Source organism: Hyperolius riggenbachi, chromosome 5 (genome assembly GCF_040937935.1).
Source record: "Hyperolius riggenbachi isolate aHypRig1 chromosome 5, aHypRig1.pri, whole genome shotgun sequence".
Classification (NCBI taxonomy): Eukaryota; Metazoa; Chordata; class Amphibia; order Anura; family Hyperoliidae; genus Hyperolius; species Hyperolius riggenbachi.
In genome coordinates, this window is record NC_090650.1 from 308,498,988 (window position 1) to 308,512,190 (window position 13,203).

General features: G+C 42.0%; 1 protein-coding gene across 2 annotated transcripts in view; it reads right to left on the reverse strand.

The window, feature by feature from the left end:
- Positions 1–1,829: 1,829 nt before the first annotated feature.
- LOC137518825 (NADH dehydrogenase [ubiquinone] flavoprotein 2, mitochondrial-like) overlaps positions 1,830–13,203 on the reverse strand; it is a 74,009-nt gene continuing 62,635 nt past the window's right edge. For both annotated transcript variants that reach the window (XM_068237182.1, XM_068237183.1), the window contains exons 7-8: positions 6,905–6,981; positions 1,830–1,989 (exon numbers count right to left, since the gene is read on the reverse strand). In XM_068237182.1, the coding sequence (XP_068093283.1) occupies positions 1,896–1,989; positions 6,905–6,981 (171 nt within the window). In that variant the 3' untranslated portion in view covers positions 1,830–1,895. The remainder of the gene's footprint in view (positions 1,990–6,904; positions 6,982–13,203) is intronic.

Consider the following 13,203-nt stretch of genomic DNA (forward strand, 5'->3'; position numbering starts at 1 on the left):
TTTTCTCTTGCCTTATCTCCAACATGCTCTTAGTGAATTGATGCCAATGAGTTTGAGGGGGGATTGGTGGACTGCAGATCTTTACCCAGTAGTTGATAATTCCAAGTGGTATCTGTAAACATACTCCTCTGCTCCATCTCTTACCAGGTTTTGGGTGTGAGGCCTCAAAGCAGTGTATTGCCTTTTTATTTTTTTGCTTATAAACTATTACACTTCCTGTGATTTGTATAGTTCTGGTATAGCCAGAAAAGAAGAGCTGAAATGGGATTAGAGAAGTAACACTGGAAACATCTAGTGAAAATGCTTACAGGGTATTGCTGGGTACATGTTGATGGCACAGAGCTTCTTCCTCTCTATTTGGGGTGAATCCGAAGAGGCAAGGACAGCACTCAAGTAATCATAAGAGGGTTGGTGAGATACTAATTATTCCATCAGATTTCATGCAGAGATTGTATACTGCTTACAATTGGGCCAGTTTAAATCAGTAGGGAGATTTCATTGGTCTAATTCTAAACTTCATGCAGTTCACAATGAATTTGCATGCAAGAAAATTATTAGAATCTCATCCACCAACTATAGTAGCCATCTTCTTTCCACTGCAAAACAGTATTTTGCATCTATTTTTATAAAAAAAATGCATCATATACACATCGGTTCAGGCACTGGGAGCAGTTTTTTTTTCTCTGGCAGGTTTGATCATTCAGATAGAATCCACTTTTGAAAGTAATCTGTTGAGGCTAGGTTCACAGTGGTCAATTGCATAACGCATGTGTTATCAGTGTGAACTGCAATAGAGACTGGCCATAGACTTTAATACAAAGCCTGCATGCAGCACGTTAGAATAATGTAATCATTTACAAAGCAGTACTGTGAACAGGCCTATATAATTATGAGCAGTGAGTATACATGCAGAATTATTCTGCAATGCAACTGACCATTGTAAAGAAGGCCTGACTCCCTAAATATCAAGTGTATTACCTCCTCCTAGTTTATTTTGTAGTTCATAGATGGAAAGACTGAGCAGGAGCAATAGCAAAATGTTCCTCATCAGGGTAGGGATGGAGGGAGGGGGATGAGAAATGGCAGGGGACACACAAATGCATAATGTTGCACTGCATCCAGTGATACCGTGCTATGGTAGCAGCTTGATTCTCAGTCAGATTACAGTGTTGTGCAACTATGTTTGAAAATAAAGTTGATAGGACAATTTTAAACATAAAATGTAACTTGTTACATAAATCTTAAAGTCCCAGATTAATCCTTCCTAGTGGATTGAAAATAGCAAACAAATGCACAAATATGTGTCTAGTAAAAAATGCCTGCCACTTTCTCAGTGGCATAGAGCAGTCCATATGAAAGTCCAATTATCCATCCATGGAGATTCTGGGATTCTTTTTATATATAGTTGTAGAAGCTTTCTGGGGAGGAGGTATACTATTGATCAGGGCTATGGAGTCAGTACAAAAATCTTCCGACTCCTCAGTTTATGAAACCACGACTCAGACTCCAGGTACCCAAAATGGCTCCAACTCCTTAGTCTAATGGGCTGTGGATTTTGTACAACAATCATCCGACTCAGACTCCTCAGTTTATGAAATCAACGACTCCGGGTGCCCAAAATTGCCTCGACTCCAACACCCTGCTATTGATCACAATTTTTGGCTTGTACGTAGAATATTTCAGTGGGACAGCATAACACATTGAACATTACAACACAAATCTGGTCATTACTGACCTGAACATAGTGCTAGCTTTTATACTTTGCCATTACATTATGAATTGGACTAAAGTATTTTATGTACTGTGGCACATATTATACAACACTGGAATATTGGAACAAGACAGTGTTTTATTAATGTTTACAAGAGTGTATCAATTAATATTACACAGCGATTTCAGAGATCTGCCCGTACACCAAAGCCTGGTTCAGGTGGAGGTCCAGTCAAAGAAGTCAGTCCTCCAGCAGGTTCACATGAAAAGCGACCATTCCTATGAGAAAACAAAATATAGTTTCTTCACTAGTGCAGCAAAGTATATAACATTTATAACAGAATCACAGTATATTAACAGAATAGGAAAATTCCAAGTTAACATTTTGCATGTTAAAGAAAAAAAAACATGAAATTGTTTCAAAACTGCAAACCTGGAACTTGATTCTTATTGCAGCTACAAAACCAGTCTTTTTGGCTGACCCAGCCGCATATGGAGTCAGTGAAAAAATCTTTTGTAAAAAGTGTAACACTGTGGTTTTTGAAGATACACACCTGAAGTTTGTCTTTAAAGAGACTCTGAAGCGAGAATAAATCTCGCTTCAGAGGTCATAGTTATTAGGGGCATGTGTGTCCCTGCTAAAACGCCGCTATCCCGCGGCTAAACGGGGTTCCCTTCACCCCCAAACCCACCCCCGGAAAACTTGGTCATAAAATTTTCTCTTCCTGGAGGCAGGGCTAACGGTTGCAGCCCTGCCTCTCAGCAAGTCTATCAGACGCGCATCACCGCCTCTCCCCCTCCCCTCTCAGTGAAGGAAGACTGAGAGGGGTGGGGGAGAGGCGGAGGTACGCGTCTGATAGACGCGTATGAGGCAGGGTTGCGGCGGTTAGCCCTGCCCCAATGCGGAAGCGCTCCCCGGCTGTACGGAGGGGATTTGGGGGTGAAGGGACCCCCGTTAAGCCGCGGGATAGCGGCGTTTTAGCAGGGGCACACATGCCCCTGCTATCTATGAGGTCTGAAGCGAGATTTATTCTCGCTTCAGACTCTCTTTAAACTTGAATATAAACACAGATTTGTGGGCCAAAAATTGACTTATACTGTATAGTGCAGTGGAGCAATGCCCCCCATCCCACAATGAATATAGAAATCTAGAGCAAGGCTTAAATATGCTGTGACTAGAGAGACAGTGATTGATAAGTGGGAGGCAGAAGAGAAGAGCCTGCAACTTGGAATGCAGGAAAAGTAGTTATATGCTTCATTTTTCAGTACACACTGCCTTGAATCTGTAATCTGTGGAGGGGTGGGAGCAATTGCGGTAGGGTAATAATTTGTTTATTCTGCAGGGAGGTGGCCTGCCTGCAACAATATGTAGAAACACCATCTGCTCTAGTGATGACAGTAATCACTAGAGGGCAATTTATAGCTATAGCTTTTTCTTAAAAATACAGACTTTTTGAAAGCCAATATCAATGACATTACATTTCCATGTGAATTAGCAGACCGCTTTGACTTTTAAAGATTTGTATTAAATTTAGATTGCATATATTAACAACCATGGAAACTATTTGTTTTGGAGAACAAATGACCATCTTTCTGCAAAAATAATTAGCTGCAAAGCAGAAGCTTCTGTTTTACGTCTTGAGGGGATTTTTTTTCGGATTTAGATCCTGATAATGATGCATGAAAATAGGGAAAATGCAGAAAAACTTGTTTAACCACTTCGCATCCTACATGCAGTATAATCACGTCATTGTAAGTGGCTCTTGAAAGCCACATGACGTGATTATAAGTCAGTTCCCTTTAAGGAGCACAGTACGCATGCTAGCACGCGTCTGAGCTCATTAACCCCCCTCCCTCTAACTACACTAATTAAGGATGCCCTCCCGGGGGTCCGATCCTCCAACCCCCTGCCCGATCCCCTGTAATTTAGCATTCTACCCCCCCCTTCTCCCATGCTGCGATCGGGCAGCATGGAGGATTAGCATGTAAACATACCTCACCTTGTTCCAGTGCGATCAGCCTCCCCTCCGTGCATTACCACTGCCTGTGTCATTATGCCGAATGGATCGGGTCCCGGCTTGATGACGTCTTCAAGCCGGGACCCGGTCCATTCGTCATTATGACGCAGGCAGAGGTAATGCACGGAGGGGAGGCTGATCGCGCTGGAATGAGGCAAGGTGAGCTGTTTACATGCTAATCCTCCATGCTGCTTGCCCGATCGCAGCATGGAGGTGAGGGGAGGGGGGCATAATGGCTATCTGGGGACTATCTAAGGGGGAGAGGGGGCAGGATAATTACACACCTGGCCATCTATGGGGAGGGGGGCAAAGGGGCACACTCTGCTATCTATGGGGGCAAAGGGGCTCACCTGGCTATATATATATATGGGGGGGACAATGACAAAGGGACACATCTAATTATCTATGGGGAGGGGGGGAGAATACAGCGGCACACCTGGCTATCTATGGGGGCAAAGGGGCTCACCTGGCTATATAAATGGGGGGGGGGGGCAATGACAAAGGGACACATCTAATTATCTATGGGGAGGGGGGGGGAATACAGCGGCACACCTGGCTATCTATGGGGGGGTCAAGGGGGCACATATATATCTTTTATACTGGGGGAGGGGCTGATAAGGGGCACATCTGGCTATACTGGGGGGATAAAGGGGGACACCTGGCTATCCATGGGGGGGGGGGGGGGGGAGGTGGAAGAGAGGGTACATCTGATTACCTATTGGAGGAGAACAAAGGGGCAAACCTGGCTATCAATGGGGGTAGGGGGACAAAGGGGCGAATCTGGCTAATAAAGGGTCACATCTGGGATTTTTATGGTGGAGGGGCTAATAAGGGACACATCTGGCAATCTATAATGGGGGGGGGGGATAAAGGGGCACACCGGGCTATTTATGGGGGTGGGGGGGAATAAAGGTGCACTCCTGGCTATCTATGGGGGGTGGAGGGTAATAAAGGGGCACATCTTGCTAACTACGGGGGTGGGAGCTAATAAATGGACTTAGCAGTTTAGATATGTATGCCGTGAGGGTATATTAGTGTTATTTTGGCAAATACGGCTTGTAATTGCTAGTAAAGTGCAAAGCAAAAAAATTGAAAAATTACACCTTTATTTACAAATATTATATTGTCGCCATACATTGTACTAGGAAGATAATTAAAATGTTGAAATAAACAGGACATATGGACTAATAAAATATGTGGGCTTGATCTACAGTAATACTTTTTATTTTTAAACGGTAATGCCTGAAAACTGAGAAATGACTTCATTTTTTTTCTCCTTATTCCCTTTAAAATGCATTCAAAGTAAAATAATACTTAGCAAAAAGTACCACCCAGAGAAAGCCTAATTGGTGGCAAAAAAAACCAAGGTATAGATCATTTATTTGTGATAAGTACTGCTAAAGTTATTGGCTAATGAATGGGAGACCTGTGAAATGTAGAAAATTGCTTGGGTTTTTTAGGGGGGAAACCCCAGGGTAGGGAACTGGTTAAAGGGACACTTGAGCCAGGAATTAAAGAAAAAAAAAATCAGTTTTATGTGCTTTGGCCTACCAGCCCCCTCCAGCCATCCCATGCCCTCACAATCACTCACAGAACCTCCGGTCCCCCGCCGCCAGCTAGTTTTTGCCGACAGGGAGTCGCCGGGCTTTCTGCGCAAGCCTGGCCACGCATATCTTTCACATTCCCGTCTTTAATAGCGTCCTGCTCAGGCGCAGGACACTATTGCGGACAGGAAGGCGAAGAAAAATATGCCTGGCCAGGGCTGTCAGCGAAAACGAAACTAGCTGACCAGGAAATTAAAACTGATTTTTTTTTATTCCTCTCTTAAGTGTCCCTTTAAGCCTACAGCAGTTTGGCATTTTTTGTATTATTTCCTAGACACCATTTGCAAATTCACCAGTTCTCTTTGTGTGTAATTCAGTTACGAAATAACAGAATGAGGTATAAAAAGACTAGCTGAAATGTTAAGAGTCGGTTCTGATGAACAGCTCCTGGCTGCTTGGTTTGTTGCAGCCAAATGCTTTTCTACTACCGCATAGAAAAGCGTTTGACGTGGTTTGTTGTGACGTTTACAGCCCCAGGGGGTATAGAATGTAACCGTGAACGTAGCCGACTTCAGAAGCTGCATGCAGGCTCTCAGGAAACAAACAACTGCAGTGATTGAGCAAACGGTGGTAAATGACGAGAGGTGGACGAACCTATTTAACTTAATTATGACGTAGTGTGTCCCTAGTAATAAATACCAGCAAATTTCCATCTGAACTGGCCCTAATACGTTTGTGAGGGAAAAATAAAGCAAAAAGATTCATGTACAGTAAAACCTTGGATTGAGAGTAACTTTGTTTAACGGAAACCAGAGACAAGTTCAGTTAAAAGTTTTATACATACCTAGGGCTTCCTCCATACCTGGGGCTTCCTGCGCAGTACTATTCTCTGCCATAAAGAGCACACTGCGCCTACTCAGACTGGCCACGACTGGCTAAAGTTACAGGACCCGGTACCGGAGCTGGAGAAGACAAGACGGCGGCGTGGGAGCGATTCTTGTGGATGGGGCTGGAGGAAGCCCCAGGTATGCATAAAACTTTCAACCTAACTCGTCTCTGGTACACATAAAGAGCGCTTTATTACAAGCAAAAACATTTGTGAAATTTTGACTTGATATACAAGCAATGTCTTGATATATAAGCAAAAAAATAAAATAAAAAAAGTATTTGTGCGTCACGTCATCACAACTGAGCCGATAGTTCTCCCTTTGGCACTGTAGGATTGTATTTTGAGCTTAATCTGAGTGTAGGGACTGTGCAAAGTTACATTTCCATGACATCCTCAAAAGTAACGGTTATTCAATAAGATCCTAGTTAAAGCCACACACAAAAAAAGGTTGGGGTGAGCCAACAGACGGCAATGAGTCTGTTAGTTATAGTGAAAGTCTTGTTTACATTTTTATTTTATACTATTTTACTATAACTGTTTTTGGATTGTGGAATGAATCACCTGGTTTCCATCCATTGTTATGGGGAAATTTGCTTTGATATAAGAGTGCTTTGGATTACAAGCATGTTTTTGGAACGAATTATGCTCACAAACCGAGGTTCCACTGTATTTATTTAGATGCAGTTTACATGTAGGTCATGCTGTCTATTCAGAAGCACAATTTATACGTAGGTTATGCTAACCTTGGTCCAGGATTGGGCACTTTACCAGCTTTTAAGTCATCTATTATATTTTCAATATCCTTTGGTAGAAGATCCTCCTAGAAAATAGAAATGAAGCAAGTCATATTGTTAAATTTAATCATGAGGGAAAAAAAAAATATAGCATACGGTACTGGACATGTGCTAAGTAACCAGCTGACAGAATCCTGGTTTCTACAAGACTGTTCCCAACTGCCACAAATGGTCAGCATTGTCAATGAGTTGCTAATAATCACAAATTGATGCAGATTTTATTCTAATATTATGCAGCTTGGAAATGTAACATTAAAAATCATCAGCTACTTCATTTATTAACAAATTTGCATCAACCCAAAATAATCTAATTAACCATTCTAGTCAGAAGTCTTTGGTTCTCAGTCTCTCTACAAACAGGAGATAAACAGCAAGAACACTAATCCATAAGGCAGCCTGCAGGTGTAGGCCCCAGAATAGGAAGGTGTATCCATTAATTCTGATAGCTATGTGAGGTAAATATTTTATTCTAGGTAAAATTCCTCATGAGGCTTTTTCCTCTTTTTTTTAGCAATTCTGAAAGATTTTTCTCCAGTACCAAACATGAGGAAAAACATGAGGTTTAATGGTCTTCCATAATTACAGGCATCTCTTAACCTCTAGCCCACCGCGTCACGCCGATGGGTGTTGCGCCAGCGTCCTGGGGCTCTGTTTTGCAGGAGATCGCACGCAGGGTGCGCGCGCATCTCCTGCGTGGTGGGCTTCAGTCTCCGAGTGGCCGTCTAATTACATGTACAGCGCTGCGATCAGCAGCAGCGCTGTACTGGGGACAGCCGTGTGACACGGCTGTCCCCTCCTGAGACGCAGAGGTGATCGGCTGTCGACATCTGATCACGGGGACTGGCTGGCGGTGGGGGGGTCAGGTGGGTTTACAATGAAATAAAAAAAAAACACACTTTTTGTATAAAAAACAAACACAGACAAACATATGGGGGGAGTGGGCGATCAGACCCCACTGTTGGTGGGGAGAAAAAGGGGGGGGAAATCACTCGTGTGCTGTGTTGTGCGGCCCTGCAGCTTGGCCTTAAAGCTGCAGTGGCCAATTTAATGAAAAATTGCCTGGTCTTTAGGGGGGTTTAACACTGCGGTCCTCAAGAGGTTAAATAAAAAAAAAAAATCCACAAAATATTTGTAGTTTTATTTCTACTATTCTTTTCTATTGCACTGCCTGAATAGGAACTCCACTAAAACAGCAATAGGAACTCCACTAAAAACTGCAAAATGCATACAAGTTGACTTTACCTCCAGGTACAGGCAGGTCTGAGGCCTGGTGCACACAGAGCGGGTTTTGTAGCGTTTTCCAAACCGCTTCCGCCTGTGAAAATGCTTGGCTAATGTATTTCAATGGAATGGTGCACTCCAGCGGTGTGAGGTTTTTAGCAAACCGCAAACGTGGGTCCTGCAGCACTTTTGCGGTTTGCAGAAGCGTTTCAGCCTCAATGTAAAGTATAGGAAAAGCTCAAACCGCTCTGGAAACCGCTAGATCAGAGCAGTTTTCCAGGCGTTTGTTACAGTAGCTGTTCAGTAACAGCTTTTACTGTAACAATATTTGTAATCTGCTACACAAAAACGCTCCCAAAAACACTAAAACTTCTCTAAACATGCCTAGAATCGCTCTGAAATCTGCTCTAAAAATCTCTAGCGTTTTGAGGATCTGCTAGCGGTTTTGGTATGCACTGGGCCCGAAACTGATCGGTAAATTATGTGCTAACATGCCCCCTAATTTCCATGAGAATAGCCATTTTCGGTAAATTACCTTATAATTTAACTCGTGGGGTAAAACATGACTAAAACCTACCAGAATTGCTTAATGTCATTTCCTCATGAGGTAAATGACCTCACATGAGGTAAATGACCTCACATGAGGTAATTTGTTTGATAACTACCAGAATTGAGGCCACTTTCCCGATCAGTTTAAGACCTGCCTGTACCTGGAGGGAAAGTTAATTTGTATGCATTTTGCAGTTTGTAGTGGCGTTCCTATTTAGGCTTTGTAATAGAAAAGAATAGCAGAAATAAAACTCCAAATATTTACTGGATTTTTTTTTCTATAAGCGATGCATATAAATATACTTTTCATAGGTTGCTACATAATCAAATACACCTTCCCCGCTCAAAAACAAAAAAAAAACATCTTCCAAAGACTATCCTAACTTATGGAAGACAAAAACTACTATTTACTGCATGCTTACCGCTGAAATACCTCATCTTTTACCTCAATTTACCTCATGGGGTATTTTACCTACAAAAAATCTTTACCTCACATAGCTACCAGAATTGAGGCCCAGAAGTCAGGTGCTCCTAATACTGTACTACTGTTGTGCCATTCAACTGTAAATGGTTAGGCCATGTGACCACACTGAATATATAGAACAGCTCAGGTATTAAATTATCATTATTACACCAAAGCATTGTCCTACACGGTTTATTTCCAAATTATTTTCATACCCCAATGACTTATTTCAGTTTTCTTGGCATAGTTTTATATGAATAATGTTAGGCAAGGCAGATTTGTTCTCACCATTTATTTCTATACGTAATAAAGACAACAGAGCCATCTTTTTGTCTGGTGTACATGTGCGCCACTCTCCATACAATAAACACCATCTGCACATCTAAAAACCTTTATTGAAAGTCTCACTGTACTGCTTTGAGATTAGCAGGTGGATTATCTAGCTAGTAACACAGCAACAATCTCAATCTGGATGTAAGCTAAACAAACACTGAAGCAATTGCAAGCTCCTGCAGAGGACCATAAAAATATTTTAATGTGTGCGAACGGCTGAAAGCTTCGGCCACCCTGACACAGAGTTCTGTTCCATGCTTCTGCGCCTTGTGTACATATACAGAAGCACAGTAGCTGCTTCGCCCAACATGGAACAGAACATTTTCCATAAACCACATATAAATAGCTGGGCAGTTTTTCATTCAAGAAACAAAAAAAATGTTCCCAAATACATGTAATCTATAGGTCAAGTCATTTTATGTACAGTTTTGGAGCAAAAATAAAATATTTATCTTTTAGATGCCAGAAGGTAATTTAATGGCTGGCTTATGTGGTCAGTCTTTAAAAAAAAAACAAAAAAAAAAACCTTGTTTGCTATGAAAAAAATCTTTCAGGAGTTATATTTTACAAGCATACAATTAATACTGAGAACATGCATAAAACTTAGTATGCAACACGTACTATGGTTTCAAGACCATATGTGGAATATATGCGATTTAATGCATCTTGGAAACTTAAGTTTAAAGGAAACTGTAATTTATAATTTAGGTACTCTTTAATACAAATCATGAATGCAGAGAGTTAGAACAACGTGATCAGTTACAATGCAGTACTGTGAACAGGCCCATAGATTTGATTGGGCAGGGAGTTGACATGCAGAATTATTCTGCAACACAACTGAGTACTGTGAACTAGATTTCAGAGAGGACATAAAAAAACACAGCTACAATAGGCACCCACTGCAACATTCCAGGGATATGAGGCTGCATAGATTCTATTTTAGTTGGTTGTGTGGCTGAAGGATAGTGAAATTCTACCTCAAAACAACAAAAATAGTCCAAAACTCTGGTACGCTGGCTACATTTGGAGTAGAACAGTTTTAGTATATAAACTAGCTCTTGATATTATCAGGTCCACACGAAAGATTCAGAAGCTTAAAGTGGAACAGAAAAAAAAAGCTTCACTTACGTGGGGCTTCTGCCAGCCCCTTGCAGCTAACCTGTGCCCCCACGCTGTCCTGACCGGTCCTTTGTTCCCATGCCGCGGCTCACTTTTCCTAACGCAGTGGAAGCAGATTTCTGAGTCGACATCCACTGCACCCTGGTAACGCGTATCCTTGTACGGGTTCTCGTATCCAGGAGCATCCTGCGCAGGCGCAGTAGGAGAAAACGTCTTCTGCGCCTGAACGAGGATGCACAGTGCGCTCCAACTGCGTGAAGTGAAAAGTGAGCCATGGCAGGGGATCGGAGCATCAGTGAGCAGCTGCGCGGGCATAGGTCGGCTGCAGGGGAATGGCAGAAGCCCCAAATAAGTGAAGCTCTTATTTTCAGTTCCATTTTAAGAAAGCAAAAGCTTATTCTGCAAACATGATGCAGAGAAGAAATCCATTCAACAGAAATAACTGTAGCACAGATTGACAAATTAATACAAAATTCATAAGCCAGTGTGATTTGAAAAAAAAAAAAAAAAAACAGGAGCGCTACAATCGTGTAATAAAGCTTTATTGGTTCTGTTACAGTTAAAACTTGCAATTAGTGGAAGAAAACAAGAATGCGCCTAACAAGGGCAATTGCCCGTGAACTGTGCCTGCCACTTCCTGCAGCACTGATGGTCCTAATGTGAACCAGGCTCCAGTAGCACGTCTGTGTGGCATTGCCACACTTTTGGCATTACAGGACTTTGTCAGGTACATCACTGGCATGGGCACAGGAGTTAAATTCATTGTGTGATTGCTTGATAAGTTAACCGGTTCAGCACCGCAGTCCGAAAATCTCATGCATCCGAGCAACGTTCAGCTCCCATTCATTCGCCTATAACTTTATTGCTACTTATCACAATGAATTGATCTAGATCTTGTTTTTTCCGCCACTAATTAGGCTTTCTTTGGGTGATACATTTTGCTAAGAATTATTTTTTTCTAAATCCATTTTAACAGGAAGATTAAGAAAAATGAAAAAAATTCATTATTTCTCAGTTTTAGGCCATTATAGTTTGAAATTAATATACGCTACCGTAATTAAAACTCATGTATTTTATATGCCCATCTGTCCCGGTTTATTACACCGTTTAAACGATGTCCCTATCACAATTTATGGTGCCGATATATTTCATTTAGAAATAAAGGTGCATTTTTTCAATTTGCGTCCATCACTATTTATAAGCTTATAATTTTAAATAATATACAGTGGAGGAAATAATTATTTGACCCTTCACTGATTTTGTAAGTTTGTCCAATGAAAGAAATGAAAAGTCTCAGAACAGTATCATTTCAATGGTAGGTTTATTTTAACAGTGGCAGATAGCACATCAAAAGGAAAATCGAAAAAATAACCTTAAATAAAAGATAGCAACTGATTTGCATTTCATTGAGTGAAATACGTTTTTGAACCCTCTAACAATAAAAGACTTAATACTTAGTGGAAAAACCCTTGTTTGCAAGCACAGAGGTCAAACGTTTCTTGTAATTGATGACCAAGTTTGCACACATTTTAGGAGGAATGTTGGTCCACTCCTCTTTGCAGATCATCTCTAAATCCCTAAGGTTTCGAGGCTGTCTCTGTGCAACTCTGAGCTTGAGCTCCCTCCATAGGTTTTCTATTGGATTAAGGTCCAGAGACTGACTAGGCCACTCCATGACCTTAATGTGCTTCTTCTTGAGCCACTCCTTTGTTGCCTTTGCTGTATGTTTTGGGTCATTGTCATGCTGGAACACCCATTCACGACCCATTTTCAGTTTCCTGGCAGAGGGAAGGAGGTTGTCGTTCAGGATTTCACGATACATGGCTCCGTCCATTTTCCCGTTAATGCGATTAAGTTGTCCTGTGCCCTTAGCAGAAAAACACGCCCAAAGCAAAATGTTTCCACCCCCATGCTTGACGGTGGGGACGGTGTTTTGGGGGTCATAGGCAGCATTTTTCTTCCTCCAAACGCAGCGAGTTGAGTTAATGCCAAAGAGCTCTATTTTGGTCTCATCAGACCACAGCACCTTCTAGTCACTCACAGAATCATGCAGGTGTTCATTGGCAAACTTCAGACGGGCCTGCACATGTGCCTTCTTGAGCAGGGGGACCTTGCGAGCCCTGCAGGATTTTAATCCATTGCGGGGGAGTGTGTTTCCAATAGTTTTCTTGGTGACTGTGGTCCCTGCTAATTTGAGGTCATTCACTAACTCCTCCCGTGTAGTTCTAGGATGCTTTTTCGCCTTTCTCAGAACCATTGACACCCCACGAGGTGAGATCTTGCGTGGAGCCCCAGAGCGAGGTCGATTGATGGTCATTTTGTGCTCCTTCCATTTTCGACCAATCGCACCAACAGTTGTCACCTTCTCTCCCAGCTTCTTGCTAATGGTTTTGTAGCCCATTCCAGCCTTGTGCAGGTCTACAATTTTGTCTCTGACATCCTTGGACAGCTCTTTGGTCTTTCCCATGTTGGAGAGTTTGGAGTCTGCTTGATTGATTGATTCTGTGGACAGGTGTCTTTTATACAGGTGTCCTTAATGAGGGTGACTAATTGAGTAGAAGTG